This window comes from Schistocerca cancellata, chromosome 4, assembly GCF_023864275.1.
Source record: "Schistocerca cancellata isolate TAMUIC-IGC-003103 chromosome 4, iqSchCanc2.1, whole genome shotgun sequence".
In the NCBI taxonomy this organism is placed as follows: domain Eukaryota; kingdom Metazoa; phylum Arthropoda; class Insecta; order Orthoptera; family Acrididae; genus Schistocerca; species Schistocerca cancellata.
In genome coordinates this window covers 551,972,802-552,000,017 of record NC_064629.1, presented here as the reverse complement: position 1 = coordinate 552,000,017, position 27,216 = coordinate 551,972,802, and the positions used below count along the sequence as shown (strand labels likewise).

General features: G+C 38.3%; 1 protein-coding gene across 3 annotated transcripts in view; it reads right to left on the bottom strand.

Annotated features, from left to right (window-relative positions):
- Positions 1–27,216, bottom strand: part of LOC126185173 (probable cytochrome P450 CYP44) — a 244,453-nt gene that overhangs the window by 37,273 nt on the left and 179,964 nt on the right. For all 3 annotated transcript variants that reach the window (XM_049928016.1, XM_049928018.1, XM_049928017.1), the window contains one exon: positions 8,371–8,449. In XM_049928016.1, coding sequence (XP_049783973.1) covers positions 8,371–8,449 — 79 coding nt within the window. The remainder of the gene's footprint in view (positions 1–8,370; positions 8,450–27,216) is intronic.

Genomic DNA, 27,216 nt, shown 5'->3' with positions numbered 1-27,216 from the left:
GTATTACTGGTCACACAAACACAATACACGAGTATTTTGTTGATCACTATCCACTGTAGCCATTTTCTTCTTTATTTCTTCATGTTCCGAGTGTGCCGCAGCCAGTTCTTCCCTTAAAGCATCGTTTTCCCCTTCCTGGGATGCCAACAGAACCACGAGATAGCTCACTGTTATGTACTCGGCAGACAGTTTCTCCTTCAGTATTTTGAGTTTGTTCAAGAGATCCTTGTGTTCAGAGTGTATTGCAGCTAGTTCTTCTTTTAATGCGGTAATTTCCTTTTCTTGAAGGGTTATGGAGAATTTTAAATTGTTTTCTGCTAAATGTTTGACACATGTACGGCATTGCCACTGGTCTCCATTGTTTATGAATTTCAGATTAATTTTGACGCTCTTATCGTGATACCAACACATACATTCCATGCACAGAATGCCTCTTGCTACCCTTTTCGAGCATATGTTGCATACGAAACAGTCACATAAATAACGAAACCGGGAGACGATCTTTTTCACTACCCTTCTGTGGCGTCATATTTGTCATAATGTTCCCTAAGCCTAAAATTGAAATCATGACCAGCCTGCCTCACATATCATGTACGACAATCATCCAACAGATACAGTACACCTGTGTCATAGTATTTTTAACAGATGGTCGGGTCTCTTCTCTATTAGTAACTCTTTCATTCATCTTCTCAAGAATGAAAAAGGCTGGTCTTATATCTTTTGCACTGAGCAGTTTTCTCACTTTTTCAGAGATCCTACCAAAATACAAAACTCTGTGGTAACCACTGTACTCTTTTTTTCTGTTCCTCTATCCTCTGTAATGTAATCATCACACCTCTGCAACCTACCAAACCCTGATTTTTTCCATAATACACCCTTTTTAATGTTATTTATCAAGTTCTTGCTGTATCCATTAACATGGACTAAACAGAGGACAATTTCATACTCTCTATCAACAGTCTCCTTGGACTTGGGGATAGATAGGAAAGCCATCATATTACATGCAAGAGGGTGGTTTGAGCTCTGATGGAGTACTAAATAAGTAGTGGATGATTTTATGAAAATATCAAATTCCACACTGGACCCCTGAAGGTAAATATTCAAATCCAAATAAGGTAATCACCTTCCCTTACTATGTTGTATGGTGAAGTGGACATTTACATGCAAACTATTTAATTCCCTAATGAAATCAAAGTAGTTCTCTTTCATACCTTTAGACAAAAATAATATATCATTAACATTCCTTCACCACATCTCAGTATTAACACGATGCACCTGTAATAAAGTCATGATGTCATGCTCGAATGTAGTCTACTAATATTTGCTAGGCAGTACAGCAAAGGATGTCTCATAGTCAGACCTTGCTTCCCAAATTCCCAAAGTGCGTATAATCACCAAATTTAAGATAATTATATCTAAGGATCATATCCAGAAGTTTAAGGACATCACTAATCTCAATTGCTGGTCAGCCACTATAGGTTCTTAAATTGCCAGTAATAACATCCTGGACCACATTGATACATTAATAATAATATTACTGAGCATAATTTTTTCCAGGCTGTGCTTTTGCATCTGAGACTGTGTCCAACCTTTCCTAGTTGTGTAAAAGTATACAGGATGTGGTTAATCTACTGCTCATCCCACCTTGCAGAGGCAGTCTCCATGACCCAAGTGCTATGCTCTGGGTACCAATGCTTTGCTGCATGCTCAGTATGGCTTTTGTGTTGTTGCTTTTCTTGGAGGCTGCCACTAGGATGTGATGGATAATCTGTAAGTATTCAAACTGCCACTTTGGTGTGGGCTATTGTCCAGGCTCCCTCTGTTCTGTATTTTTTATTGTTATTGGTTGTAGGTTCTACCTCATTTTTATGGAGGATAAAGTACACACCATTTGGCCCCTTTTCTAGCTGACTATCTGCATTTGGGAGTTATGTTGTTTTACCAGTGGAGGTTGGGTTCCCATCGTTCCTACATTGATGTCTTTAATGACTTAAAAGTATTGAATGTTTAACTATTGTAAATATTAGGGTTTTGTGGCTGTAATGTTATGACATGGGGTCCACTGGGCCAAATGGATAGTCATTCATGTGTTTTCTGTTCAGATATTCACCTGAGGATGTGGCTATAGGCCACAAAACCAGTTGCGTTTCATTACAGATTATCAGACAGCTGCATGTGCTTTTCTTTTTGCAAGACATATTGCCACAACTGTGAATGCCTGGAGCACAGAGTTGTTTGTCATTTTTATATATTGTGAACTGTAATGGTTCTATAACATCCCCTTGGGGTATGCTCTAAGCTATTGTTGTGTCTTTTTTCTGCAGTGAGAAAGACATGCTGTGCTCTATTTGCTAGGAACACTTCAATCCAGCCACAAAGCTGGTCTGACATCCTTTATGCTTGTGCCTTATGCTTTAGGCAACAGTATGGAACTGTCCAAATGCCTTTTGGAAATCAAGGAACAAGGCATCAACCTGGGCACCAGCATGTACTGGATGAACAGAGTGCACTAAATTTTGCAAGATTATTGTTTTCAGAATCTATGTTGATCCCTGGGCAGGAGATGTTCAGTCTCTATCTCTAGTACAATAATACATAAACATAAAACATGTTCCAAAACTCTCCAACAGACTGACATCAGTAGCACAGTCCTACAAGTATGTTCATCTGTTCAACAATTTTCCTTGAAAATGAGAGTGACATGTACATTTTCCAATTGTTTGGAACATTTTGTTCTTCCAGTGACCTACAATAGAATGATGCTAGAAGAGCACAAGTTATTTTGCAAACCATGTGCAGAATCATATAGGTATCTCATCAGATCCAGTCATCTTCCCTCTGTTGAGCAAGTTTAGTTAAGTTTCTATTTCATTTATGTCAATATCTGTCAGTTTGATGCTTGTGTAATGACTGAGAGGAAGAACTGGAATATGATCTTGCACAGTGAAATAATTTTGGAAAGCAGGATACAGTAATTTGGCCTTCTCTATGTTATTCTCCATTTTTGTGCCAGTATGGTCACTGAGTGAATATATAGATGGATTTGATCAGATTACTACCTCAACATAAGACCAAACCTTTTTCATCAAGATTGAAAAACAGAGTTTTACTTTTGAATTTGTTGACTGCTTTGCTCATGAATCTCCGCATACTCATTTCATTTTCTTTGCACTTCCATTTGATGACAAGGCTTTGGTCATGTGTAAATCTGTGGAGAATTTCTCTTTACTTTCGGATCCTCTTTCTAATAGGGCTTTGCTTGTGAGATACCCATCTAATGCACATTGTACAATACATTTGAATTTTGTCCATTTACACTCAACATTGACAGTCCCAGATATAAGTGTCTGATGTTGACCGCTCAGTTTGAAATCTGTTTCCTATGACTCTCACTATGAAGAAATATTTTCCTAACTTTTTTAACATTCCTACTGATAGCTACTGTCAGTGACATACTGAGCTCATGATCTCTGAGTGTCTGTTGTAATGCCTGCTGTCCAGATTTCAAGCTATGTGAAATGGAAGTGATTATGTTGTCTACCCTGTGGTACCCTACACCATCGTGCCACCTGCTGGGCCCATATGACAATGACGAGTGTAATCTGGCAATGTTCATTCTCCTTGGACCCTCCACATGCAGATACATCCATTGTGATGCCGTATGCAGAACTGGAACTTGTCTGTAAAGATAATGTGGTGCCACTTCCGTGTTGGGTGCACCAGTGCTGGCCTGCCTCCTCTGCTGCCATGTGAGGAGAAGCTACAACACTGATCACCGTGCTGACAATCTGTGATGCTCCACGTGTCATCGCACTATCTCTGTTGATACTTGTCTCACTGCAAATGAGCCCATTTCCCAATTCGAAGTATGTGACATCCCCATACAGTCCTGCAAGGCAGGGTCAACTATTTCTGTCCTCTCGGGCACTGATCGTGGAACTATTAAATGAAGTCTTGATGGGCTGTGATCCTCCCACTGTCAAATTCTGATATATGCCAGCATATGTTTCTCCTACTTACACAAGGTAAAACATAATATTCTTACAAACAATCAATATTCAAATGTCATTTCTGAATGAAAATTCCACTGTGTAATCTTTCTTTATACAGGAGAATCACCTAAAACTTGCACCGCAAATACTGCACAGATGAAAAGTGCTATTCATGTGCGGTTTTCACAGAATGGATTGAAAGTCAGGGGCATGTATTTTTAGCCAATAAACAGATTGTAATAATACTTAAAAAGTCAATATTTATGCAAACATACTCTTTTTAAATGGAACAATGCCTATTGACATTAACAAACTAACACTAGCGAAAATTAGAATGTCAGTGGTGTCTGTTGTGGGATTCTAGTGCAGGTCTTTTATGAGATATTGTATTTTGAAAATTTTCCACACCAACACTTGTTTTCAACCTGTGTAGTTACTAGGTACAGTGCTGTTATGTTTGCTTACAGTGTGCTCGTGTGTTCCTCGAGTTCACTGTGACTTGCTAGTCAGTTAGTGTGTGACGGTCCAAGCAGTAGTTCATGAGTGGATGATGGGATTTGCAAAAAGAGACAACATGCTCATGGTGTATGGAAAGTGTAGGAAGAATGCAGTTTGGACTTCTACGGTGTATGCAACAAGATAGCCCAATAAATGTCAACCATCTCGGCAGTTATTTATCGACCTCTTCAACTAGTTATGTGAAGGTGGTAGTGTAACATCTAGACAATGTAACAGGAGGAATCAAGTGACAACAGAATAGGGGGAAATAAATGTTCTTGCCACTGTTGCAGTTGATCCACACGTTAGCTACCGCACAATCACACAAAGAAGTGGTATTAGTCAGGCAAGAGTCCTACACATTCTGCATCGACATAGGTTCCATTCCTATCATATCTCTATCCATCAAGAGATGCATGGAAATGATTATGAGAATTGTGTTAACTTCTGTACGTGGACATTAAGACAGGATACTCCAGATGTTTCATGTATCTTGTTCAGTGATGAAGCCACATTTGCCAGTAATGGACAAGTAAACACCTGAAACATGCACCATTGGCATTGTCAGGTAGAATGTCAGTATCCATGGAGTGTAAATGTGTTGTGTGGGATAGTGAACCATCAGCTCACAGGCTCGTTTTTCATAGACAGAACGCTGAATGTGCACAAGTATCACAACCTCCTAAGAGATCATCTTACATGGATGCTAGAAGATGTTCCTCTGCAGACCAAGAGGAACGTGTAGTACCAACATGATGGATGTCCAGCCTGTAGTGTACCAGACTCCTAAGAGATCATCTTACATGGGTGCTAGAAGATGTTCCTCTGCAGACTAAGAGGAACCAGTAGTACCAACATGATGGATGTCCAGCCTGTAGTGAACGAAGTACTTCAGCATGTCTTCAAGAATTGTTTTCAAATTGGATTGGATGCAGAGAACCTGTACCTTGGCCCGCCCATTCCCTGGATTTGATGCCTGTAAACATTTTCTGTGGGAAAAGCTGTAAGACACTGTTTACAAGGACACACCAACTACACCTGAGAAACTCAATGACGTATTACTGCACCCCGCTTGGACATTTCTGCTGAAATGCTAACACATGGGCAGTAGTCATTCCATACCAGACAGGAAGTGTGTATTGCCATTGCCACTGCCACTGGTCCTTCAGAACACAACCTGTGATGGTAAGTATCGGTGCGGGAGCTTTTCAAAATATGATATCTCGTAAATGACTCACACTAGAATCCTTTCAACAAACACCACTGACATTCTAATTTACCCTACTTTAAGTTTGTTAATGTCAATAGGTATTGTTTCATTCAAAAAATGTGTGTTTGCACAAAAAATACACTTTTTAAGTATTATTACTACGTGTTTATTGGCTAACAATCTGAGCCCCTGCCTACTAATCCATTATGTGAAAAATGCACATCAAAAGCACTTTCCATTTCTGCAATATTTTTTGCAGTGCAAGTTTTATGTGAGTCACCCTGTATAGAAAATGTAGATATAATTACTTCCACCTACTCTGTGCAGTTGTGCTGGAAAGCTAGTCATATGTGTCTGTAGCAAAATTGGTGTCAATTAGACATTTGTTTCATGACAACTCCATTGTGTTGCAATTTTAATGACCAGCAGTGTAATATTTTCCAGATCCATTTTGTGGGACACTCAAATTTTTGACCAATCCCAAAGGGATTTACTTTTCCTGGTAATCTGCTACACTGACATCAGGTTTCATATCATTCATTAAAAAATGTATTGAAGCTCTGTGATAACTGTATAGGATGTCAAATGGTGTCATATTCGAGTTTAATTTTAGAAACTTCATAGTCATACACTTTAATACCCAATTCAGATTTAATGACAGACCACACTATTTTTGATTTATACTTGTAAACTGTTTTTTGTTTAACAGTACAGTATAATGTGAGTGGGAAGCATGAGAGGCCTAGCACCTTACAAAATAGTCTTCAGAGGAGGTATTATAAGAATATATATAAAAGCAACAGATTGCAAATCACAAAGTATGCCAAATAAAGTTTCCATGTTTACATACAAACACTTCTTCACTTTTGCTTTCAGTATTAGGCAACAAAGCCTGCTGTGATACCATTTCAAACAATTATGGCCTTTTTTCTCCTTTGGAGCTATATATTTTTGATTTTTCTCTAACTGGTTCATTTCTAATCCTATCCATCATCACAAAGTCTTCTAGTCTTCTGAAAAATCTCATTTCTTGTGCTTGTATTATACTTGTCAGTAAAGATACAACATTCTCTTCAATAAGTGAGAGTGGGGGCAGAATTTCATTGAAGGATCTTTTCTGTGCTTTGTCTGCCAAATTTTTGGTAATTTTTCATACATGAAACTGGATTTATTTATTCTTCTTTTCTATGCCTTGGCTCTAGCCATAAGTTACTTTCCATCCCAGATAAGTGAAATAATCTAATATTTATAATATACTATAATATCACTGTTAACTACAATCTTTGATGTCTTGGCTCTGGTCACACAAAGGTCATTACTCATCTTTTGTTGGAAGAAATATTCATGTTTTATTCTCTGCATGCTTTTCTTAGGATGTGAATAGTTAACTGATATTTGGTTTTATTATCATAAAATAAAACTAGATCACTGACAAACTGAATTGAGCTGAGCATAATGTTACTGTCCAACTAAAATTGTTTTTAAAATTTATCTTCTCATTCTCTTAATGTGACACATACATAAATGTTAAACATGTTTGGTAAATACAACTTACTTGTCTTACTAGACTGTAAGTAAGTGTGTTTTCTCAAAAAAACCACTATAGTGATCTGCAAAATGTGCTCAGCAAGTCTAATCAGGATAATCAAGCCACAATAATAGGGGATTTAAATGAAAGGGTAGGCAATACCATTACACCAAATTTCCTTGTACCTGACAGAGAAATAACATGTAAGAAGAAGGGAAACATACTTATAAACTCTGTAACATTCAATAAATTAAAACTTACTAATACACAAGTATACTTGGACAAATAGGAGTTACACCTCAATGACAGAATATCTGGTGACTAACAACAAACTAGATGAACAAGGAAGAGATAGCACTATCTAAAGAAGGAACAATACAGTATCAAGTAACTTGATACTGTATCTCTTGAAGAGATATATTTGCTAGGTGAAAACAGATGAGAAACATTCCTAAAAAAGTACAAATAAAAAAGTGTATAAAGATGTCTGCTTAATGATGGCAATATGAGAAATATGTACTAAAACTGAATTAACAACGAGTTGTGACTGACTCATAAAAGGGATAATAATAATGAAGAGTGGAAGTACAGACCAAAATGTAGCAAATGAGGCCCAAGGGGAAAAAACAGATTCCTTGTTAACATTATTTCAATGACACATCTGGCAAAAAACGGGAATATTACAAACAGCAAAGAAACGGCACCAAATCTATATGATACTGAATGCAACACACCAGAAATACTAAAAATGATTTATTCATGTTATTGAGGACACTGTACTTCAATAATAAAAACTTTAAATTCATTAAAAATTAAAGTTTTAAATTTGAACAATAGAGATAAAGTATGAATCAACACAGCAAATAAAGTAGAATGGAAAAAAAAACACACTATAACCCAATGGCATGATACAAATGCCGAACAGACAAAACAAAAAGTTGATGGTGGTCTTTTAAATATTTCTGGGAAAAATACGGAAAAAGTCTATTAATGTAACCATTTGAAAGTTTATTTAAGAGTTGTGTGTGTTATCTCAATCAATCATCTGCTGAGAAAAGAAAATTTAAGATAATTGAAGCAGTTGGGTATAGACAAATTTCAGCCACAAACCAAGATATAATTTGTAACTGATATCTACTTACACCTTTTGGGACATGATAACCAGACAGAATGAGATCCTTCTGAATTATTCTTGATACCTCAGTTCCAATTGGATAAAATCTAGAAATAATTCCAAAAGACAAACAGAAATTAGTATTAACAAGCAACACTAGCAAGAACTTGTAAAAAAAAAATGCAATATTTATGAGAAAAATGCTAGGTGATAGAGGTAATTGTTGCAAGTTTAAGAGTTCACTATTCCAGGAACTATGGGAGACACTGCATCTGCAGGCATCACTGATTTAGTATCAGGGTATCTGACACACTGGAGTCATTGCACATAGTCAATGACGCAACATATACTGGTAAACTGTGAAGGATGAACAATGGCATGCCAACTGTAGTGCTCCCATATGCTGTTAACTGATTTGACCTACTTGTGTGATACGTGCTACTAATGTATGGCTGTACCCAGGTAGCCAAGTAACAAAGGAACTTTATTAGTCTTCTGAATAACTACAGTAACAGTTTCTTACAAGGTACAATCCATATAATTTATGCTAGCATAGTCACTGATATTGCCTGGTCTGTCCTAACAGGGCACTCTGGCCATCCAGTGGAAGAATACCATGCAAGTGAGGTAGTATCACGTGACTCGGGGATGCGAAATAGTGCCAACAATAGCAGCACTACGAATGGCAAGCACAGCACCATGTACAGTAAGCATAGCGCCACTGATACAGTGGCAACCGGAGGTGTGATCTTCCACAGTTGTGTTGCTGGCTTACTTGAAGGGTAGCTGGTGGATGGGCCATAGAAGACAGATTTCTGCTTAATGATGGCAGTATGAGAAATATGTACCAAAACTGAATCAACAACGAGTTGTTTCATACAGAGCAGCTGGTGGAACCATCTTCCTGGGTGGTCAGTGACTGTGATGTAGGTGACCACCAAGGGTACTGCATTCCCTCTTCCCCAAGGGAGAGGCTTTGGGGACATCAAGGAGGAGTGTCGTCGGCAGTGGAGACTCAGGCCCAAAAGCGAGGACTGAAGGCTGGCAGGACTGAGGTGGCTGCGAAGAAAGAGCAGTCCACTTGGCTGAAAATAGGGAAGAGTGAATGTGGAAATAAGATATGTGCATGGCTGTCAGTGAGAAAGGTCAACTGGGCTACCAAAGGTGGCACGATCTGCTGTGGCCAGGCCATACGGCAAAACTTCCAGGACCGCAGAACAGGACTACATGGGAAATCTGATGGTGTGCCACAGAGGGTGTCCAGACAAGGAAAGGCAGGCTTTCAGCACAGATGAGAGGGCCCCCTAAAGTCACAGGATACAATCATGACCAAAGATGTTCAGGGGTGGCGACCGGACCAAGACGACTCACAGTGGAGTCTGTCAGAAGGCACAACACATGCTCAGAAGTCACCTGTTGGAGAAGAGAGCAAGAGTGTGAGGTGAATGTGACTCCCACTCAGTAAAGAAGAGGGCCAGGAGAGGATGGAGGGCCAAGCCCCAAGGGTGTGGGTCAAGTGTAGAGGACAGGTGGAAAGGAAAGAGCAACTGAGGGCAACCCGTTAACAAGGGAAAAGCCATGGCCAGTGGAATGGAAGAGAGTGAAGTGACAGAGAGGGAGAGTTCATGGTGTCAACAGGTGCCAAGGACACAGAAAGCAAAGGAAAGTGCCTGATAGAGAGGGGCATGAGGCAGGCCAGTGGAACAAGGGCCAGCAGCATGAGACATGGTGGCTCATGGGCCGGCAATGTGAACGATGTCACCAACTGGTGGGATGAGAATGTTGCAGAGAAGTTTTACCCTCATTGCCAACTGATGTATCGTCCATGTGTGATTCATGCCACTAATTAATGAATGTGCCCAGACAGCTAAAGATCAATGGAACTTATCTCAGTATTCTGAACAAATACAGAAACAGTTTCTTAGAAAATGTGAGCCATACTGTGTATGCTAAAATAGTCAGTGACACTACCTAGTTTGTCCTAATATTGTATCACTGACCTAACCAGGAAATGTTCATACATCGACGTCATCCATGGTTGACGCACTTGTGATGACTCAGTGACTTGGATGTGACATGTAAGTCAGTAGGCCCTGACTGGAGAGCCACAGTATGCCTGTGATAAAGCCCAGAGTGTACTGTGTGCTCAGTGAATGGAACTTTGACTGGGGGAGTACTTGTCCAGGGTAGTCTAGGTAGTCTAAAAGTCCAGAGAACAGTGAACTCCCCACATTAACTCAATAGCTGACAGACATTATCCTATAAAGCCATCTCGCAGAAGAATACCAAGAAATTGTGGTGGAGACGCATGACTCATGGAGGCAAGATAGTGCCAACAATAGCAGCGCCATATACAGAGAGCGTAGCACCACCTGGTACCTTGGCAACTGGAGGCATGATCTTCTGCTGTTGTGCTGCTGGCACACTGCTGTGTGGTTGGTGCTGTAGTCTAGGTGGCAGCTCAAGGTACTCCGTTAACAACCACAATGAAACACCATTACAGATCACTGTCGATACAGTTGAGATATCTGTCATTCCATTTTGACAATGCATTTGTGGTCTACTACTGTGTTGATTTCTAGTATGATTCTCTCTGCACCATAATCCTACACATCCATCTGTGTAGAAGTAGTACTTCCAATATAGGTTGCAATTTCATCAAACATCAAACCATATTCAAAGACAATCATATTGCCTTCCTAATGTCAATGAGTATAGTAGTCTCTCAGCCAAACAATATACTATGCCTCATGTTCCTCTATAACCATTTAAATATGCAGGATATTTTCTTACAAGAAACAGTTCTGGTTAAAATTAGAAAGAAGTTATGCTGCAATAGCCATTTGTCCATTAACACACAGGCAGTGCACATTCTTCAGCTATCCTCAAAGAATCATGAACTTCTGCAAACACAGCTGGCTGCCTGCAGAGTTGATCACATTAAAGGTTCACATGCTCCTGTAATGTGTGCAGATTGTCAGTGGGTGTAGACCTTTCATCAGTAACATTATCAGCTGCCAAGTTCGTTTTGTTTGCCGATGATACAAACATTGCAATAAATACCAAATCAAGTGTAGTTTTAGAAAGATTGGCTAATAAAATATTTGTGCACATTAATCACTGGTTCCTAGCCAATTCTTTGTCACTAAACTTTGAAAAAACACACTACATGCAGTTCAGAACTTGTAAGGGGTGTCCCACAAGTATATGCCTAACATACAATGACAAGCAGATAGAACAAGTGGACAGTGTTAAATTCTTGGGATTACAGCTTGATAATAAATTCAATTGGGAGAAGCACATCACAGAACTGCTGAAGCGTCTACACAAATTTCTATTTGCAATGTGAATTGTGTCAGACATAGGGGATACAAAAATGAAAAAGCTGGCATACTATGCTTACTTTCATTCCATAATGTCATATGGAATTATTTTTTGGGGTAATTCATCAAGTCAAGCTAAAGTTTTCCAGGCACAAAAATGTGCAGTAAGAGTTATATGTGGTGTGAACTCAAGAACATCCTGCAGACGCCTGTTTAGGGAACTAGGGATACTAACTACTGCTTCCCAATATATTTATTCCTTAATGAAATTTGTCATTAAAAATATATCACTTTTTCAAACCAACAGCTCAATTCATGGCATCAGTACTAGAAATAAGAATAATCTTCACAAAGATTTAAAGTCACTTACTCTTGTACAAAAAGGTGTGCATTATTCAGGAACACACATTTTCCATAACTTGCCAGCAGCCATAAAAAGCTTAACAACAAAAGAAATTCACTTTAAAAGAAGCCTAAAGGATTTATTGGTGGCCAACTCCTTCTACTCTATTGACAAATTTCTCAGTAGGACCAATGAACTTGTGTATATATTTTCTGCACCATTTTAGTGCAGTAATGTGTTGATTGTAAACAAGTGTGTGTGTGTGTGTGTGTGTGTGTGTGTGTGTAAGTACAATCTAACTTCTGCACCATCACAGTGCAGTAACGTGTTCATTGTAAATAAGTATTGTAGTAGTTATATTACATGTTTATTACTTCATAAATAAAAAAAACTTTTTTATTTTAAATTCAGTGCATTAGTGTTTGTAAAATGATTCTTTCATATAGCATTCATTAAAAAAAATGACGATCATTCCACTTGGGACCTGTGGAAGGTACATTGGCTTATTTGTTTCAATTGTAAATATTTGTCATGTATTATTGTTTTCCTCACATGTTCCACATCCTGGAGGACCTCCTCACTATGGATCAATTGGAATTAAAGTAAATTTAATCTAATCTAAGACTACACCAATGAGTTTAAATGTCCCCACAGCCATAAATCTAAAGGATTAAGGTCAGATGAATGTGGAGGCCATGCTGCTGGATCTCCTCTGTTCAATTCATCATTCATTAAACATTTATTTTAGACACTGTCATATGAAGTGCAGAAAATTAAGTTACACTCTATTGTGCCACAAGTGTTATATTTCTGCAATTTGTTGGGTAGAAATTAGGATAAACAGCAACTCTATAAAGCCATCTCGCAGAAGAATACCAAGAAATTGTGGTGGAGACGCATGACTCATGGAGGCAAGATAGTGCCAACAATAGCAGCGCCATATACAGAGAGCGTAGCACCACCTGGTACCTTGGCAACTGGAGGCGTGATCTTCTGCTGTTGTGTTGCTGGCACACTGCTGTGTGGTTGGTGCTGTAGTCTAGGTGGCAGCTCAAGGTACTCCGTTAACAACCACAATGAAACACCATTACAGATCACTGTCGATACAGTTGAGATATCTGTCATTCCATTTTGACAATGCATTTGTGGTCTACTACTGTGTTGATTTCTAGTATGATTCTCTCTGCACCATAATCCTACACATCCATCTGTGTAGAAGTAGTACTTCCAATATAGGTTGCAATTTCATCAAACATCAAACCATATTCAAAGACAATCATATTGCCTTCCTAATGTCAATGAGTATAGTAGTCTCTCAGCCAAACAATATACTATGCCTCATGTTCCTCTATAACCATTTAAATATGCAGGATATTTTCTTACAAGAAACAGTTCTGGTTAAAATTAGAAAGAAGTTATGCTGCAATAGCCATTTGTCCATTAACACACAGGCAGTGCACATTCTTCAGCTATCCTCAAAGAATCATGAACTTCTGCAAACACAGCTGGCTGCCTGCAGAGTTGATCACATTAAAGGTTCACATGCTCCTGTAATGTGTGCAGATTGTCAGTGGGTGTAGACCTTTCATCAGTAACATTATCAGCTGCCAAGTTCGTTTTGTTTGCCGATGATACAAACATTGCAATAAATACCAAATCAAGTGTAGTTTTAGAAAGATTGGCTAATAAAATATTTGTGCACATTAATCACTGGTTCCTAGCCAATTCTTTGTCACTAAACTTTGAAAAAACACACTACATGCAGTTCAGAACTTGTAAGGGGTGTCCCACAAGTATATGCCTAACATACAATGACAAGCAGATAGAACAAGTGGACAGTGTTAAATTCTTGGGATTACAGCTTGATAATAAATTCAATTGGGAGAAGCACATCACAGAACTGCTGAAGCGTCTACACAAATTTCTATTTGCAATGTGAATTGTGTCAGACATAGGGGATACAAAAATGAAAAAGCTGGCATACTATGCTTACTTTCATTCCATAATGTCATATGGAATTATTTTTTGGGGTAATTCATCAAGTCAAGCTAAAGTTTTCCAGGCACAAAAATGTGCAGTAAGAGTTATATGTGGTGTGAACTCAAGAACATCCTGCAGACGCCTGTTTAGGGAACTAGGGATACTAACTACTGCTTCCCAATATATTTATTCCTTAATGAAATTTGTCATTAAAAATATATCACTTTTTCAAACCAACAGCTCAATTCATGGCATCAGTACTAGAAATAAGAATAATCTTCACAAAGATTTAAAGTCACTTACTCTTGTACAAAAAGGTGTGCATTATTCAGGAACACACATTTTCCATAACTTGCCAGCAGCCATAAAAAGCTTAACAACAAAAGAAATTCACTTTAAAAGAAGCCTAAAGGATTTATTGGTGGCCAACTCCTTCTACTCTATTGACAAATTTCTCAGTAGGACCAATGAACTTGTGTATATATTTTCTGCACCATTTTAGTGCAGTAATGTGTTGATTGTAAACAAGTGTGTGTGTGTGTGTGTGTGTGTGTGTGTGTGTGTAAGTACAATCTAACTTCTGCACCATCACAGTGCAGTAACGTGTTCATTGTAAATAAGTATTGTAGTAGTTATATTACATGTTTATTACTTCATAAATAAAAAAAACTTTTTTATTTTAAATTCAGTGCATTAGTGTTTGTAAAATGATTCTTTCATATAGCATTCATTAAAAAAAAATGACGATCATTCCACTTGGGACCTGTGGAAGGTACATTGGCTTATTTGTTTCAATTGTAAATATTTGTCATGTATTATTGTTTTCCTCACATGTTCCACATCCTGGAGGACCTCCTCACTATGGATCAATTGGAATTAAAGTAAATTTAATCTAATCTAAGACTACACCAATGAGTTTAAATGTCCCCACAGCCATAAATCTAAAGGATTAAGGTCAGATGAATGTGGAGGCCATGCTGCTGGATCTCCTCTGTTCAATTCATCATTCATTAAACATTTATTTTAGACACTGTCATATGAAGTGCAGAAAATTAAGTTACACTCTATTGTGCCACAAGTGTTATATTTCTGCAATTTGTTGGGTAGAAATTAGGATAAACAGCAACTCTTAATTTGTGTGCTAAGTGTATGGTCCTACGAGTCTGCCATGCACAATTCCTGCCAACACATTGATACTAAATTTCTTTAATTCCAGTAAATGACCTCAACAAATTGTCATCAGACTATTAATTTCAGTCCATATTGACAATCTTCTTATCTGTCTGGAAAGGGAAAGCAGTTGCAACTGCTAGACAAATTACATCTTATAAACAACAAATTATTAAATAACAAAAAAGGACTAATTTCATATATAGTGGTAACATGAGTTTAAAAATGTGATGAAACATACCCAAATAAAAGAGAAACAGCTTTATGTTATCCTAACATGATTAAGTCAAAGTGGCAGTCTCAGAAGATATAAACAAAGTTAGGTTGGCATCATTAAACAGGTACAATAATACAGTGCAGACCAGTCCTCAGTGCCAGGAGAATCACAATGTGAAAGGCATCACTGTTCACAGCAAACTGGCGTACAGTTTCAAAAACTCATCAGGTGTTGCTACAAAAACTCATCAGCTGTCACTGCTGCACACATATTTGACATATATGTACATACAATTAACTAAAAAAAACATACATTAAGCAAAAAACTTTTCTGAAAATAAAATTTATTATAATTTGTTACAATAATAAAATGAAGTACATCAAAAATCAATATGTGAAACATTCTTTTAAAATTTCTTAGAAAGGAAACAGTTGAGTGACAATGTATTGCTGAAAAACTGAGGCAGTAACCTTAGATAACAATATTAGTACACCCATGTTTCAATTTCAAAGAGCTAACAAAATTACTTGAAAATGATGAAAATGAATACAAAATTTAAGACTAGAAGAGGTAATCAGTGGTCTCTGTTGGCAAAGCCTTCCAGATGTGACATAGGCAAGTACTGACCAAAGAGACATTGGGACCAGAGGGGCCCCTCATACTCCACATCACGACAAACACCAGAAAACATTGTGTCACCCAATTAATAAGATAAGACAGCCAATATAATATGCATGTTATTTGAAAGTAAGGTCCGAATCACTATAACTAATCCAATGTGATGCGAACTCTGAGATGTGGATTTGCACTGACTGCTGGCATACCTTGCTCATCAAACAATGTCATTTGTACTGCTATCATCAAAGCTGCTGTTTACAGTCTCAGTTCAAAATGTTTAGAGCAACTGTTCAGCCTGCCAACAGTGAGATATGGTCAGTGATTCAGTTTCCGACACCAAGGAATGATGTAGCAGCAGAAATTTGTCAACAGATAACTGAGATGTATGGCCCCAATGCAACAAGTGACGGTGAAGTGCAGAAAAGGGTGAGAGCTTTCAAGGACAGATAGGAAAATGTCCATTATGTAGTGCGATCAGTCCAACCATCAGTGATCTCAGTGATCTCAGAAGGTTTGGTCAAAACAGTACACAAAAAGATTTGTGTAAACCATCAGTTCACAATTTCAACTTTGCCATCAGAAGTTCCAAATGTGGGTAGAACAACTTTGCACAAAACTGTCTATGAAAAGTTGCAATTTTTCCAGTTGTGTGCACATTGGTTTCCCAGGTCACTTACTGAGAAACACAAAATGGAAAGAATGGCTTGTGCTCTTGATTTTTTGGACCAACAACATAAGGAAGAGAAATATGTAAGGAATTAATTAAAAATAGATTTAAAAAAATCTATATTGGTTTATGTTTTATAAGAAATTGGACTTTACTTTCCAAATAAGCCTCATAAATTGTAAAACAGAGTAGAGAGAGTGAAAAAAGGAGAGTGATGAGAGCAGTATAACAAAATAAAGCATATATCATACAAGGTAACGACTAAGAAAGGTGTACATTATAGAAGTATTAAATTGTTAATGTAAGACACTGCCAAAAAAGACTAAGCAGGCTTTAGCAGCAAAATCGTTCTGTCTACTGAGCTATCTTCCAAACTCTTCTTGCTTTTTTTTTTACATTTTTAACTCCTCCAACAAACTGAGAGCATGACTCTTTGGTACTCTGGGAACAGTACATATGCTAATATGAATGTCCCTATAGCATGGTCAGTCTCAGCTAAATGTAAGCACAAGGCAGTCTTGTTATATGGCTGCAAAGGCTCCTTAAACCTCATATTGAAAGAGCAGCCAGTTTAGCCAATATAGCATTGTTTGAAGTCAATCTTGCATACTCCAAAGCCATCAATCTTAACCACTTCCCATCTGATGTCTTACCTAAATTCATATTGTATTGTTAACTTGGAACACAAATCTAACATTAGATTTTCTAAAACATTTCTCTACTTGCTGAGATGTATTACTATGAAATTCCACAGGGACAGTTTTCTTCCTTTCTTTTTTTTATCACCTCTTTTTTCTAGGTGAGAATGTGTTTGGCAGTTATGTATTCTTTCTTACTTTAGCCTATCGTACAGTTGTGCAATGTCATTTGTAGAAAAACCATTGGATGCTGCAATTTGTTCTACATCACTGAGTTCTTTACACATTTCACTGTTGGCCAAGGGGAATTGCGTGAGAGATGATGAACTGTCAACGTAAAAAATCATATCATAGTGGATAGCAGCAACTGGCATTGATGATAAGACCAGTGCATGTAAGTTTCCTGAAAGCTCAAAATTACCATTTGTTGTTGGCTTACATAATGGTACTCTCTAGATAGTTAATGGAGTTTCTTTCTTCTACTTCCTACTTCAATACTACAGTGATTCTGAGACTTTAGTTCTGTGATCACTCAAGGATATGCACCTGATACATGTGGTATTTTATAATTCCTCTCTGTGAAATTTTTAACACATATGTAAACAAAATGTGAACTGTGGCTCTCCAATGGACTGTCTTAGATTCTATTGTCAGAACCATAACCTGGCATAGTGGTCTTACAGCCAGAGAGCTTTCACTTGCAGTAGGTAACATGGATAAAATAAGTTCCCATGTGGAAGTGACTTTCTCTCTCTCTCTCTCTCTCTCTCTCTCTCTCTCTCTCTCTCCCCCCCCCCCCCCCTTTCCACTCCCACCCACACCCGCACTCCTCTATCTATTGTAAGAATATAGGATGTATGTTGGATGCTGTCATTCTGTGGGTACTGTAGTACACATTGTCTCAATTTTAATCAAGTCTGTTATTAAACAGCACCCATTCCTCTACACAATTGCATTTCTTTGGCCTGTATTCCATTTTTGTTTCCCTATCCCAATATTAACTTAAACACATAAGTATTAGAATACCCATTGTCCTATAGAATTTCATTAACACACCTTTCTGTGTTTTGCTTCTCTAGTTTCTGACAATTGTTCTGCATGCAAAAATGAATTTGTGTAACTTTTCTCCACTAGATACCTATTATAATGAGGTGAAAAAGCCATGAAATACATCCTAATATCATGTTCGACCTCCTTTTCCCCAGCGTAGTGCAGCAACTTGACATGGTATGGACTCAATAGGTCTTCGGAAGTCCCATGCAGAAAAACTGAGCCATGATGCGTCTATAACTGCCCGTAATTGCAAAAGTGTTGCCAGTTTAAGATTCTGACACAAGCTGATCTCTAAATTATGTCCCATAAATATTTGAGGGGTTCCTGTTGGGCAACCTGGATAGTCAAACCATGTGCTCAAATTATCAAGAATGTTCTTCAAACCAATCGCAAACAATTGTGGCCCAGTGACATGGTGCACTGTCATCCATAAAAATCCCTTCATTGTTTGGAAACATGAAGGGCATGACTGGCTGAAAACAGTCTCCAAGTAGCCAAACATAACTATTTCCAGTCCATGATTGGTTCATTTGGACCAGATGACCCATTCCATTCCATGTAAACACAGACTACACTATTATGGAGCCACCACCAGCTCTAACAAAGCTTTGTTAAAAACTTGGATCCACAGATTCATTGGGTCTGTGCCACACTCAAACGCTACTGTCAGCTCTTACCAACTGAAATCAGGACTCATCTGACCATGCCACAGTTTTCCAGTTGTGTAGTGTCCAACTGATGTGGTGACAAGCCCAGGAGAGGCACTGCAGGCGATGTCATGCTCTTAGCAAAGGCACTCACATCAGTTGTCTGCTGCCATAGCCCATTAATGCCAAATTTTGCCACACTGTCCTAATGGATACATTCATTGTTATGTCCCACATTGATTTCTGTGGTTATTTCAGCCTTTGTTGCTTGTATGTTATCACTGACAACTCTACGCAAACACCACTGCTCTCATCATTAAGTGAAGGTTGTGGTGAGAGGTAATGGCTGATATTTGGTACTCTTGTCACACTCTTGACACTGTGGATCTTGGAATATTGAATTCCCTAACGATTTCCAAAATGGGATGTCACATGAGTCTAGCTCTAACTATCATTCCGTGTTCAAAGTTTGTTAATTCTTGTTGTATGGCCATAATCACATCAGAAACCTTTTCACATGAATCATCTGAGTACAAATGACAGCCTTGTGTCTGTGATACTATTGCCATATTTATGTGTGCATATTGCAATCCCATTACTTCTGTCATCTCATTGTGTACCATAGTTCACATTGTGTTCACTAGTGCAAATGAACACAGCTTTCTCTATATAGTATCCCTACCAATACCTAATGGTGATGGAGTCAACAAGCCATTTGATCTAAAGTATCTTCAGATCTAGTCATAAACAACCCTTTCAGATATTTTCAAAGACAAGCTGCCAGCAGGAGTATTAGAGAGTTGAATGTTAGATACTTGTTACATGGGTGGCTCCACATTTCTGGACTGAGATATCTAATTTACAAAATAATATTGCACATAAAAAATTAATTGGTAAGAGAATACATGAGCAATTATATAGGACACTAGTGAACCCAGTAATGCTTCTCGACTGGTAAATATGTATGGGAATTGGATATACATCCTAATCTCCTTCTCCCACCTCCCTGTCTGTCTCTTCCTCCCCCCCTTTTCTTTGACCATCTCCTCCTCCTCCTCCCACTCTCTCTGTCTATCCCCTCCTCACCCCCTCCTCTCTGTCCATCTCCTCCTCCCCCTACCTCTCTCCACCTGCCCCCCCCCCCCCCCCCCACCCTTCACACTGTCTGTCTGCTACTTCCACCTCTTTGTGTACATTTCCTGCCCCCTACCTGTCAGTCTCCTCTTTTCCTGCAGGATTAGAAAGTTTCGGACAATTCAGATTCTATAGTACTATTCTAATCATAAGCTGATAAACCATAAATACGACTTTCCTATTTTCTATTAAGTCAACTGCAAGGAAGAAAACAAAACAGTGCATAGCTGTATATACAATTTCTGTTTAAAACTATATATAAGGATAATGAATATAAATGGCAGAAACAATTTGTCTAATGGTTTAAATATCCAGTTATCATACAATCCAGAAGACTGCAAGAGCTGATAAGGACAAGAATTATCACACAATTGGCTTAACAGCTCATGTGTCGAAGTTGCTGACAATAAAAATATGCAGAAGAGTGGAAAATAAAATTGGGGATCAGTTAAATGATGATTAGTTTGGCTTTAGTAAAGGCAAAGGCACCAGACAGGCAGTTCTGACATTGTGGTTGATAATGAAAGCAAGACTGAAGAAAGATCAAGACACTTCAATAGGATCTGTCAACCTGGAAAAGGCATTTGACAATGTAACATTGTGCAAGATGTTCGAAATCCTGAGGAAAATAGGGATAAGCTATAATGAAATATGTGTAATATACAATATCTACAATAATCAGGAGGAAACAATAAGAGTGGAAGGCCAAGAATGAAGTGCTCAGATTAAAAAGGGGGTAAGACATGGATATAATCTTTTGCCCCTATTGTTCAATATCTGCATTGAAGAAGCAATAACAGAAATAAAAGGAAAGTTCAAAAGTGAAATTAAAATTCAAGGTGACGATCAAAAATTAGATGAAGTTAAGGACTTCTGCTACCTAGGGAGCAAAATTACCCACGATGGAAGGAGCAAGGATGACGTAAAAAGGAGACTAGCACTGGCATAAAGGGCATGCCTAGCCAAGAGAAAGATACTAGTATCAAACATAGGCCTAAATTTGATGAAGAAATTTCAGAGACTATGTTTGGAGCATAGCATTGTATGGTAGTGAACATGGACTGTGGGAAAACCAGAACAGAGGAGAATCGAAGCATCTGAGATGTGGTGCTACAGAAGAATGTTGAAACTTAGGTGGCCTGATAAGGTAAGGAATGAGGATGTTCTCCACAAAATTGACAAGGAAAGAATATATGGAAACACTAACAAGAAGAAGGGACAAGATGATAGTAGGACACTGACAAGAAGAAGGGACAGGGCGACAGGAGGACATCTGTTAAGACACCAGGGAATAACTTCCATCGTACTAGACGGAGCTGTAGAGGGTAAAAACTGTAGAGGAAGACAGAGACTGGGATACATCCAGCAAATAATTGATGATGTATGTTGCAAGTGTTACTCTGACATGAAAAGGTTGGCACAGGACAGGAATTCATGACAGGCTGCATCCAACCAGTCAGAAGACTGATGACAAAACAGAGTTCATGCAATTAGGAAGAAGACAAGAGCAGGAAGAATTTCTTGAGATAGATGGCAAGAGGTTCAAGAGAGTACACCAGTTCAAATACTTGGGATCTTGGCTTACCACAGACAACAACATAAAAATGGACATCAAGGAAAGAATATCTGTGGGAATGAAATGCATGCATTCCCTCAGAGAGACGCTCGGCTCTAAATTGACCTCAGTGAACACTAAGATGAAAATATACAACACAGTCATATGCCCAGCAGTAATGTATGGTTCAGAAACATGGAGAATCACTAAGTGAGAAAAGGAAAAACTATTAATATTTGAAAGAAGAGTAATGACGAAGATATATGGACCAGTATTAGATAACGGAGAATGGAGGAGGAGGAAAAATGAGGATATATGCCTTCTGATGCAACAACCAACTATTCTACAGAAGATAAAGAGCAAAAGAATACAATGGGTGGGCCATGTAGTCATGTTGCCCATATGGTAGATGGAAGACAGGCAAAGATGGCACTAGAGGGGAAACCGAAAACCAAACACCCCATTGGACGACCAAGCAAGCACTGTATGGACGACCTGGTGAAGGAGCTAGCAGCCCTGGGAACTGTAGACACCTGGAGGAATCAGGCACAAAACAGGAAGGAATGGAGGCAGTTTGTGGAAGCAGCGCATGGTTTGCAGGGCTTGTGATCGCTGGATATCTATCTATCTAATGTGAAAATTTTTAAGTAAATTGGCCAAGTACTTTCTGGGATTTTTGCTAACATTTCACTTATACATATAAATACACAAAAAATAAATAACTTATGTCTGCCCAAATATTTACGAGAACATCCTGTAAGTATTTGAAATAAATCAATTGCAAACATTGCACGATTTTTGCTAATGATGTTTCCTCTTTATATAGTATACATACATATTTACATACCATATACATAAAAATACATAGTCTACATCTGTTATGTTTATTAGAGTAATGAGTGAAAATTTGAAGTAAATTGGTCACGAATTTTCTGAGAGTTCTGCTAGTGACTTTTCCTCTTCTTATGTAGCCTATGTCTGTCTGAACATTTATTAGAGTATCATGTAGACATTTGAAGAAAATAGGCAAAGAACTTTTGGAGATATTTGGTAACAACACTATACAATGACTTGTCTTTATATAGTAGTGCAGATTTTATTTATATACTGCTATACCACAAACATTTAAAAATGTCCGTCCCAATCTTTCTTAGAATATCATGTAAAAATCTGAAGTAAATCAGTCAAGAACTTTTCAAGTTTTTTGCTCAAAAATGTTTTGTCATTATATGGTATATTTACACTGACAGAAAAAAATCTCTACACCAAAAATAATTAATATAGAGTACTGAAATTTTGGGAAAACATTTGTCTAGGTAATATATTTAATTGATTAACATGGCAAGATCACTGATTAATGTAAGTGCAAGATAAGCCATTGCAAATGTGAAATGCTGGTTCATTAACAACCAGTGTAACCACTAGAATGTTGAATACAAGCACGCAAAAGTGCATGCAGTATCTTGTACAGGTGCCGGACATCGGTTTGTGGGATGAAGTTCCCTGTCTGTTGCACTTGGTTGGTCAATACAGGGACAGGTAATACTGTTTCTGGACGCCGCTGGAGTTGTCATGTGATGAAGTCCTAAATGTGCTTAATTGGAGACAGATCTGCTGATCAAACAGACCAAGGCAATATGTCGATACTCTGTTGGGTTACAACAGCGATGTTTGGGTGAGTGTTATCCTGTTGGAAAACACCCCCTGGAATGCTGCTCATGAATGGCAGCAGAATAGGCCGATTCACCAGAACAACATATAAATTTGCAGTCAGGGTGCATGGGATAACCGCAAGAGTGTTCCTGCTGTTATATGAAATTGCTCCCCCGACCATAGCTCCATGTATAGGTCCAGTGTGTCTAGCACACAGACTGATTGGTTGCAGGCCCTGAACTGGCTTTCTCCTAACCAACACACAGCCATCACTGGCATCGAGGCAGAACCAGCTTTCATCAGAAAACACAACAGACCTCCACCTTGTCCTCCAATGAGCTCTCACATGATACTGCTGAAGTCACAAATGGTGGTGGTGTGGGGTCAGTGGAATGCCCATTACAGGGCATCTGTCTCAGAGCTACCCTTGGAGTAACCAATTTGTAACAGCTTGCTATGTCACTGTGGTTCCAACTGCTGCCCAACTTGCTGCTGCAGATGCAGTATGACACACCAGAGCCATACACCGAGCACAGTGGTCTCCCCTCCTGGTAGCGCCACGTGGCCGTCTGGAGCCTGGTCCTCTTGCAACTGTACATTCTCGTGACCACCACCGCCAACGAAAATGTACAGTGGCTACATTCCTGCCAAGTCTTTCTGATCACAGAAGGATCATCCAGCTTCTTGTAGGCCTATTATAAGATCTCATTCAAACTCAGTGACATGTTGATAATGGTGTCTTTGTCACCACATCCAATCTCAAAGATAACTAACACTCGTGACCTTTACACCATACATTTAAATCAAATCTGATTTGCATCCCCACAGTGGCACTATTAGCACCACTCTTATGTGAATGGTATGGAATTTGAAGAGACATCATCTTTCAGATGTAGAAACAGGCCTGTCAGCTTTCGTTTATTTCGCCCATCTCCTTTTTGGTGTTGCAATTTTTTCCATCAATATATATTAAAAATGTATGAAGCCTATACCCACCAATCACTTATTAGAGTAATGTTAAAAGTCTGACATAAATTGGTCAAGAACTTTGAGATTTTTAGTAACAACATTGAACAATAACATGTCTTTATATAGTAGTATGAATAATATAAATAGGCCAGTGTTACATAAGATGCCTGGCTAGATAGACCATATCAACTTCAAAAGTTTATTTTCTCTATTTTTTTATTTTTTTATGTGTGTTAAGTGTCTCATCTGATATCTGTTGTGTATTCAAGCAATTCTGCAGTTTTTAGAGGCTTGTTATTTGAGCACTTCCTGTCATCATAAAAAATATAATTAATCCAGGAGTTGTCCTATCAGGTGAATGTGATTTATTCCATTAACAAAAGATAGAAATAGTTATGCTTGTTCTGATTTTGCATTTTTTCTGCTATGCTTTTCATGAAGTCCCATAAGGGTCTCAGTGTATGTTAATTTCTGTGTATAAGAACTAGTCATATCCTAACAGGTTGCAGAACTTAAGATTAAAAAAAAATTATTACAGTAAAATAGTATTGCATCATTTTTAGTGTCACTTTGTTACATTTAAACTTCAGTTACAAAAAAAAAGAAGTTTCCTCAGACTGCAATTAAATAAAATGAAGGGCATTTATCTGCAGTATGACATAATTTCTTTTTTTCCTAATTAATTATATGACTGCATCCCCCAGAAAGACATATGTCAGCAATAAAAAGCAGAGATGCAATGGCTAATTATTTTGTAAATTAGCCTGGTAAAGTGACTGGCCAAGACAGCAAAATATGATATCTTACAAAAGGCTGAATACGAGCTGCCATACGCATTTCTGTTGTGACGGTACTGATGACTCCAGAGAGCACTACACTACAATTGATAAGCTGTACTCAAAACACTTGCAGCATAGCAGCCACATGGTTTGGCAGTACGAACTATACTGAAGTCTGACAGGGGCCACAGCTGGCAAACTGTAGGCATCTGTGGATAGCGACTGATTGATGCTTTGTCGTTACTGGATCACAGAGCTATGGTGGATAATTCTCTTCAGTGCACTGAGCCATGTATAAGAGGCATAGTGACAGGACTTTAATATTTTAGAGGAGTTGTAATAATTTCAAATGACTAATTGTGCTGGATATTTCACAAGAAGAAGCATCATCGAGTATTTCTTCATATTTATTAAATATCATTTTATTACTAATTGTTGGGAATCTTTCTGACTGAAGATAACCCATGTCATTCTTCTGCATTCCCAACAATTTCCTTTTACACATACAATTTTGTTAATTTCATTGTTCCAACTTGATTGTTATTTTTGGTAGTTGTATCTGTAAATTCTTCTGAAAAATAATAAAACAAACTAATCTTCTACTGATAACTCATCCTCATACTATCCAGCAACCCATTTTAGAGCAGTGCTTACGGAACCTGGTTGGTTTAATGTTTAACTTTTATTGGTGTAAATATCACTGTTTCCAATAATGTGACTGTCCAAAGTGGTAATGTGATTTAATTCATGTAATGCAATGGAATCAATGCCATTATAGCCACTTCTACATCTACATCTACATTTATTCTCCGCAAGCCACCCAACGGTGTGTGGCGGAGGGCACTTTACGTGCCACTGTCATTACCTCCCTTTCCTGTTCCAGTCGCGTATGGTTCACGGGAAAAACGACTGTCTGAAAGCCTCCGTGTGCACTCTAATCTCTCTAATTTTACATTCGTGATCTCCTCGGGAGGTATAAGTAGGGGGAAGCAATATATTCGATACCTCATCCAGAAACGCACCCTCTCGAAACCTGGCAAGCAAGCTACACCGCGATGCAGAGCACCTCTCTTGCAGAGTCTGCCACTTAAGTTTGTTAAACATCTCTGTAACGCTATCACGGTTACCAAATAACCCTGTGACGAAATGCGCCGCTCTTCTTTGGATCTTCTCTATCTCCTCCGTCAACCCGATCTGGTACGGATCCCACACTGATGAGCAATACTCAAGTATAGGTCGAACGAGTGTTTTATAAGCCACCTCCCTTGTTGATGGACTACATTTTCTAAGGACTCTCCCAATGAATCTCAACCTGGTACCTGCCTTACCCCACTTGTTCATGAAATGAGTGTGGGAACATTATCCTTTGTCACACATTGTAAGAAATTATAATGCATGCTGCCACTGATGCATTCGTGCTGTCTTGTTGCTTGTTACATTGCCCCAGTGGGAACATGAGTATTGCATTGATAAGCATAATACCACACATATTGTACTGCCTCAGTGGGAAATACACCTTACAGGTAGTTTAAATATGCACAAATGTGTACATAGATTTTGTCATACGTTATGTTAGATGTTTGTACAGCTAATATCTCTGTTCTGTACTATATTTTGTGGTGTCTCCTGGCCATACTGTATTGTATTTGATTTGATTCATTAAGCAGCCATGCATAGAGCATACAGAATATAATTTGTGAAATGAGGCTGTCTGGATCTGTGGAGGAGACCTGTGACCTTTGTATTGGATCAGATTATAAAAGTCAGTGTCTGAGTCAGATGCTACTTTAGTAAAACTGATAACTAGTTTCAGCTTTGTAGCCATCATCATATCAAAAAATTACAGCAAGAACATATGGGCACAGAGTCAGTACATCAGTTAGTTTTTTTATTACAGCATATAGTTTTATTTTGCTATAGTATTGAGGTGAATTGATTCAGTTTGTTCTGTAAATCCTATGTACTGACTATGTTCCTAACTATGGCTGCTGTAACTTTTAGATTTTACTATCACAGCAAAGGTGAAACCAGTTATCAATTTAAATAAAGTAGTATTTGACCAAGACATGGCTTTTATAATCAAAACAGAATATAATCAAGTGTCACTGTCGCTGACACCATCATATCA